The sequence below is a fragment of the Nicotiana attenuata genome, chromosome 5 (assembly GCF_001879085.1).
Source record: "Nicotiana attenuata strain UT chromosome 5, NIATTr2, whole genome shotgun sequence".
Classification (NCBI taxonomy): Eukaryota; Viridiplantae; Streptophyta; class Magnoliopsida; order Solanales; family Solanaceae; genus Nicotiana; species Nicotiana attenuata.
The window spans coordinates 43052270-43060302 of record NC_031993.1 but is presented as its reverse complement, the minus strand read 5'-3'; the positions used below and the strand labels follow the sequence as shown (position 1 = coordinate 43060302).

Below are 8033 nucleotides of genomic sequence, written 5' to 3'. Positions count from 1 at the left end.
GTTTCCACTTTTTGTGCCCATAATCATACATGAATTTGATCATGGCAAGACATAGAAATTTTTACCACTTTAGGTGGTTATAGTTTCTTACAAACTCTATTAGAGTTATAATCAAACTTTGTTGTCTTTGCTTGTATTTAAAATCAAAGTATAGAATAAAAGAGAAAAATACGGTAAAATACTTACCTTAAATCCAGAATTTAATCATGAAGGAAGTTCATGGAACAATTGACAGTCATTATGCTCAATCCCAAAGCTTTTACTCAAGTGGTTAGAGTCTCGTGCTGATAACGTGTTATAAAACAATAAAAGCAGAAGAACAATATTGCAGAGAAAGAGAGAGAGGAAATTCTTATTGAATTTTTTGGGATGAATTACAATGGGAATAGAAGCCTCTATTTATAGGGAGAGGGTGACTTAACCACCAAGTAATGAATCCTAAAATCTCTCTAAATTAGACATTCACGATAAATATAATTCTATTTATAACATCTTGAATGTTTGAAGCAAACGCCAGTTCCTTAAGTTGGAAGCTGTGTACTTTTCTACGAAGCTCCCTCTAGAGTTATTACCCATGAGAAACGACTCATTGCGTTTGCCCCGCGTATGAGAAGAGAAGTGGGCTTTTTAATATTTTAATTCCAGTGTCAACTCTACCGCCTATGTTTAGCCACGTCTGATGATTTGTCCCATTGGATTAGAACTGTATTTAAATGAAAGGAAAAAAGCCATTCTTCCAAAATTAGCTGAAATCTGCGAGCAACTAGCCCCTCTTTTTTTTTCCCAAAAAAAATCTGTATTATTGCCAATCTCCCTTCTCTTCATACAATCTTCAATTATACGAAAAAAAAAAAAGGAAGGTTCATTTCACAAGGTATGTAGTTCTCTTGATTTCTTGATTTGAATTTCATTTTTATCCCCAAAGATTTTCATCTATTTGATCAATAATCATTATATGATCAAGTGAGTGTGATTGAATTTGCTAATTGAGTAGTGGGTAATCATTAGTTTTCTCAATTCAGGTGAAAGAAGAAGATGGGTCATCACCACCATCATCATCACCACCACCACGAAGGAGGCAGTCCATATGATGATCCATTTTTGGCATGTTGTTGCTGCCCTTGTTTGCTACTCTCCTCTGTTTTCTCCATGTTTAGCAGGTGTATCTTTATGGCCTGCTATCCTTTTCTGCAGTGTCTTGGATGGGATGAACACAGACACCATCATCACCACAGCCATTTCTGTTAATCCCAAATTAAAGGAATTGTTTTTTTTTTTTTTTGAGTCTTCAACTCTAGCAACATAAATGTGTGAATTTGTGTTCAATTTCAGAGGATTGTTTCAGTTTGGTTGTTGTGTATACTTTTTCTTGTACCTGCTAGTTTACTTTTGAATTATTGTTTGTTCACTCCGAGTCCAAAGGGGTTGAAGAAAAATAGAATCTTTTCAACAATTTGCTGTCTTAATCACGATGTTCCATATGTTTTGTTTTTCTTTTTTGGGAATTTGTGATTCAAAATCAAGGATAGTACTAGTCCTCCAGATTTTGGAGAATCATAATGATGATTGTGAATCTCCAACTTCACCATATTAGTTGGAGTTAAAAGGAGAAATATAACTAAGAAATATTGTCTGACTGCTAATGAGATACAAAATCTTGCCACCAATTACAAGCTCTGACACAAAAGGTACGCTCCTTCGTGGAATGAGACACACAACAATAACGATAGACCTTCGATAGCGGTAGAGAAGCTGTTTCGACAGACCTTCGGCATCCTTCCCTCCCAAAACTCCCAACCTTGCTCTTCCCTCCCAAAACTCCCAACCTTGCTCTTGGGGTGACTCGAGAGCAACCGTGGAAAGAGACAGAAGAGCAAAATAGATGAAAAGAACAAGGTCTGCCTTTTCTTAATGAAAGCTGGAATTTCTAAAGCTCCAGAGATATACAACTGAATTCACGAGTCTTTAGAATCTCGTAATCACTCTTATACATGGTAATATATATCTCTCCCTCTTTCTCTTCTTTTAGAAGATGACAGATGAGAAGAGTCAATCTATCATCAGCATTGCATTATTTGACATCTCAGCCTTTCGACATCAGAGTGCTTCAGAGGCTTCAGCATGAAAATCTGAGCTCCTTCTTCCATGCATCTGTCCATTTCACACAAGTACTCTTTGTTCAGTATCATATCACAGCTACAAAAATGAAATATAATATAATATTGAGGTGGTTAGTTAATTATAAAATATATTACTGATTAATTCGAGTTGGGATATTCTCGGATGACACTATCACAACCGGCACATCCTTCATGATCGACGATTCCTGCTTGCAATGCAATGAAGCAAATTTGAGTTCAAACTCATTATGAGTAACTAAACTAAAAGAGTTGTTTTTGAAGAATTATGTGCCGAGCTATATACGTTGCTGCTCGCTGGGAATGAACTATACCTTGATTTTCTTAAGCAGTTCATAACCTGTCATTCCTGGCATGCAATAATCTGTTATTATCATATTAACTTTTAAACCCTGCACAACAAAGTATATATATTAACACCACAACTTAGTAGAGCCTGTAATATTCAAGTATTTGAGTGTTTAAGTTATATACACAGATCACGTTATTACATATAACGTGACCACTGCGCAGAATGCAAACTCAATCTTTATTCAATAGAGACTCACATTGCTATTAGTAGAGCTGTCATGATGTGCTCCCAAACCCAAGTACTCCAAAGCCCTCAGACCATCTTCTGCAGTAGTTACTGAAGGAAAATTGCAAATCATGAGATCGATTATATATTTATATTGATCCATCTTTCACTTGCTTGTGCATTAATATAATGTTTCACATTTATATTAATAGACATATGTAGAGCAAAACAATCGCGTAATTTAACTGTTGGATTGCAGCAAAAAAAAAAAAAGAACTTAGCTTGTATGTACAAGGTACAGATAATCCAGTGAGGCATGGTGTTAATTTCCGACCAAACTGAGACAATATCTTCATACAATATAGTAAATTATATTATCCGGGCTGTATCTTTCCCATTTATGGGTAAGGAAAATAATGAAAAGCCATGATCAGTTGAGTCGCGCACGTTATGAACCACATGGGCTGAAAAGTCTACAACGAAGGATTGTGAAAGATTTAAAGATGTAAAATAAAACATAAAGAAAAGCAGTGTGATCACGTAGGTACAGCTGTTGGCAAATCCAAAAGGTTGACCAAAGGACAAGGCAAATGCCAATATCGAATTAGTTTTCAGGCACGGTTTTACATTTTTTTTTTCTCCTTGGGGGTTTGAGTCCTAGCGTAGGCAGAATCTTACACAAATAGTGCCACATATATATTCATAATTTGGTTTTTAAGCGGGATTAGATCGGCGTTTTGGTGCTTATTAAAGCTTTACTTCATATACCAACTAATATTGAATTGTTTTAAAATAGAGGTAGATCCACGGTTAAACTTGAGAGGTTCGGCCTATAATTTTTTTAAGTTTTAAAATTATAGGTTCAGTTCTAATATTTATGTACATTTTAGTAGATTCTCACTTATAAATCAATGTTCAATATTGAAAATACATGAACCTGTTGGCGATGTGATGAATCTGCCTTGTTTTAATGTGGTGGCGACCTATATATTATCTACGTAGAAAATTTTTGTGTACACGCAATATTAGAAAATATTCTTGTATTTGATGACATATATCCTTGCTAAAGGGTGTCTCCTGTTGAAAGATTCAACATTATAAAATCTTCATCTCCAGTCATTCTTATGTCTACGAGTCTACGTTGCACAATGCAGTGCTTGAGAAACATTCAACATTATATTGATATCAAGTCTAAATAAAAAGAAACTGAAACATATTACATACTATCCACTTATTCTAATTAAATTAACTACAAGGTGAGGATAATTAATTAAAAAAAAAAAAGTGCTTACCTTTGCAAGAGGATTTCTTGAGTAACTTCTCAACAAGTTTACGATCAACAAGATTGTCATCCACAGCTAGCACATGGGGTTCATCACTTGCACTTATTCCCCTTGAAATTGATAACGATGAAGCAGAAGAAGCAAACGTCTCCATTTCTTTCACTTAATCCGCAGAAATTTCACTTTTACACAGGAGAATAATTAACATGTAGAGAGAAGAATCAAGAATGAAACTTTAAAGAAAAAGTAATGGAAAGAAAGAAGAAGAAGAGAGGTAATTATGGGACTAAAAGGATGGCGTGGGGTGGTTTTTTTAAGGGAAGGGATCAGCAAAAATAAAATCAATGAAAAGGATTGTCACAGATATTTCGTGATCTTGATTTTCACTTAAACAATATCCATATCAGTATATATATCTGCACACCGATTCCTCATATGCTCCCTCCAGCTCATTCCTTATTTTCTTTCTTTTTCGTGCTGGGGGGCTGGGGGGGAGGGAGTGGGGGAAGGGGAATCGGAGGACAATATTTTGGTGTTAGTATATGTAGGTAATTAAAGGGTAATCATGGCCCATGATTCATGGGTAGTGTAAAAGAATGTTATAGGTAACTGCACATGTTGAGAGAAATTAGTAACATGAAATGAAGACAGACCATTTGTAACAATATATTAAATTACATTGATAGTGCAAAAAAAATTATATTGCGATTATACATACATACAAGTTAAATCAATAAACAAATAACTAAACTATTTGATTTTAAAAAAAAAAAAAAAAAAGTCAAGTAGGTCTCAGTATTTCATTTGATGTGGTCATATGGAAGATGGAATAGGATGCAGAGTATCTGCTGGCAAAATAGAAAGGATTTTGAAAATAAACGATACGGTATCCAAATAAATCCTCATAATGGGGACCAAAATCTGGAAGCTGCATTGTTAAGATTTCCCACAATAAATTTTCACGAAGAGATGTGTAGTCTCTTGAACTCGGTCAGAGTAATTACTCAGCATGCAATCAATGGGTTCTGATTTTCATTCAATTTCAATACTTCATCATTCAATTAAGTTGCATTTAATATGGTGATTTGCTGCCGTAGTTAATGGATTTAGCTTGTATTTACACTATCAATACACTTCCCCGTCTAAAATTATTTGTCGTGTTCTTTAAAAATAATTGTGTTAAATAATATTGCGTAGGGGTGTTCAAACCAAACCATGTACCGGAAAATCGCACAAAATCGAAAAGTCAAATCAAACCGATTAAAAAATCCGACTAGGTTTGGTTTGATTTGGTTTGGTATTGAGTAAAAAACCCGAACCAAACCGGCATATAAATATATAATTTTTTTTTATAAGGATAAATATATAATTTTTATATATACATTTAAGACTTTATATATAATTTTCTTTAAAAATGTCTAAAAATATTTGAGATCCTCTCATAGAATATAATATTTAATAGAGCTATGAAATATATTTATTTTATCTACTTTAAATAATGGGTTGTATCATCACTTTCTTATCAAATGTTATTTAAATGCGTCTTTCTCTTTGCTCTTTCATATTCATATGTCAAGATTTGTTAAATTCTTATATCATTTTCGAATTTGAAATTACATTTTGATAATTTTAAAATTAAATAAAATATATTATTATTTAGGTTTCATAATAATTTTTTTATTTAATTATTAAATAGGTTAATCTTGAAAGCATACATTAACAAATTAAAAGATTATTGCTAAACGACTAAGAAAATAACTATCATGTATCACTAAAAACAATTCTCCCGTAAGATATTTTAATAGATCATACGTTTGTCTGTTTTTTCAGTGTTTACTAAACATATATTCAATTATCAAAACTTTATTTATAACTTCAAAGTAAAATTGAAATAATATTCATGTAATAAAAAAATCTGAGAACACAAAAAAATGACAAAATCGGACCAATTCAAGCCGATATAATTGGTTTGATTTGGTTTAGATAAAAATTGAACCAATCCGGTCCATGTGCGCCCCTAATGTTGCGGATCTTCTTGAAGTATTTGATTTTCAAGAAGTGTCGATTCACGTCTTGATCTCTTTGTGAGTTTATAAAATTTTCAAGATGTCTTTTCAAGGGATTATGTGCTCCTTTTTATAGGTGTGAGCTGGGTTTAGGGTAGGGGTGTCAATGGATATTTAAAAACCGATTAAACCGACCGAATCGTACCGTACCGAACCAATTTTAAAGTTTTTTAAAATAAAACCGTAGGTTTCTACATATATCTATAATCGCACCGATAATTAGGGTATGTTTTTTGTTTTACAAAACTAAACCGAAAAATTACCAAATCGTACCGAATAAATTTACATGTGAAAATATATCTATACATTAAGTTTAAAAATAATAAAATATTAATTTTTTCCTTGGGCGTTGGAATTATAAAAACAGTTACAAGCCATAAGTAATTAAACTCAAAATCCTAATTCCCAAACCTAGTATGCTACTCCTATTGAAACTAAATTTTTTCCATCATATTCACTAGTAAGATACAAGATATACTAGCGATTATGAGTAGCAAACTACAATATGTTGAATATGTTTCCTTTCATATGATTTAGATTTATCTTTTTGAATATTAATCTTCTATAGACTTTATTCTTGAGCCCCAACTTGGTTAATATCTTTCCACTCGTGTGATATATATATNCCCTTGATCATGCCTCAAATTACAGAATAGAAAAACTTTGTAAGAGATTAAGGATTCATATACACACATGTCACAGGAGTATACTAATCAAGTATGAGACTGAGTAAGAATTAGTCTAGATATTTGCATTGAATTAGAACTCCTAACCAAGTTTTTTTTTTCTCATCTTTTTCATCATTTTTTTTCATTGTGCATTCTGAACTAGACCTTTTAGGTGATGTTAATCATCCCTAATTCCAACCTGTTCCTTTCAAAGTTTTCCCTATTTAGTGCTTTGGTGAAGATGTCAGCTATTTGTTTATCAGTAGCACAGAATTCTATTGAGATTAATCCTTTCTCATAATTATCTCTCAAGAAGTGGTGTCTAACATCTATGTGCTTGGTCCTTTTATGATGAACAGGGTTCTTTGTCATACTTATAGCACTAGTGTTATCACAGAATATTGGTATGCATCCCACTTCTATACCAAAGTCTACTAATTGTTGTTTGATCCACAGTAGTTGAGCACAACAAGAAGCTGCAGCCATATACTCAGCTTCAGCAGTAGATAGGGCTACTGAATTTTGTTTCTTGGTGGCCCATGATATAAGACATGAACCAAGAAAGTGAGCCATACCTGAGGTTCTTTTTCTATCCACTAGGAAACCTGCATAGTCAGCATCAGCATAACCTACTAGATCGAAATTACTACCTTTAGGGTACCATAGGCACAATTCAGTAGTCCCCTTCAGATATCTCAATATCCTCTTGACAGCAGTCAAGTGAGACTCTTTAGGATTAGCTTGAAAACGAGCACAAAGTCCTACACTGAAAACAATGTCAGGTCTGCTGGCAGTAAGATACAAGAGTGAACCAATCATACCCCTATACAACTTTTGATCAACTGATGAACCAGGTTCATCAATATCTAATTTAGTGGCAGTTGCAATAGGTGTATCTATTTCTTTAGAGTCTTCCATTTTAAACTTCTTGATTAGTTCTTTTGTATACTTCTGCTGATGAATCATGGTTCCATTTGGACTTTGTTTGATCTGCAAGCCTAGGAAGAAATTTAGTTCGCCCATCATACTCATTTCAAACTCACTTCCCATTAATTTTGCAAAGTCCTTACTCAACCTATCTGTAGTGGCCCCAAATATTATATCATCAACATATATTTGCACAACAAGAAGATCTGTACCTTTTTCCCTTAGAAACAAAGTGCTGTCAATTTTACCTCTTTTGTACCCATGCTCCAGAAGGAATTTGACAATCTTTCATACCAAGCTCTTGGGGCCTGCTTGAGACCATAGAGAGCTTTATCTAGCTTGTATACATGATCAGGACATTCTTTACTTTCGAATCCTGGAGGTTGTCTCACAAACACTTCTTCTTTGAGATAGCCATTTAGGAAGGCACTTTT

General features: G+C 33.6%; 1 protein-coding gene, 1 long non-coding RNA gene and 1 pseudogene across 2 annotated transcripts; 1 reads left to right on the top strand and 2 right to left on the bottom strand.

Annotated features, from left to right (window-relative positions):
- Positions 659-1466, top strand: LOC109225721. Its single transcript, XR_002067975.1, has 2 exons — positions 659-874; positions 1023-1466. It is a non-coding gene; the product is annotated as an uncharacterized LOC109225721 (long non-coding RNA).
- On the bottom strand, positions 1880-4465 carry LOC109225720 (two-component response regulator ARR17-like). Its single transcript, XM_019390486.1, has 5 exons — positions 3948-4465; positions 2687-2766; positions 2453-2530; positions 2256-2326; positions 1880-2151 (listed from the first exon to the last, which is right to left on the bottom strand). Exons 1-5 carry the CDS (start codon positions 4090-4092, stop codon positions 2061-2063), a joined length of 465 nt encoding a protein of 154 aa, XP_019246031.1. The 5' UTR covers positions 4093-4465; the 3' UTR covers positions 1880-2060.
- Positions 4720-8033, bottom strand: LOC109226162 (annotated as a pseudogene).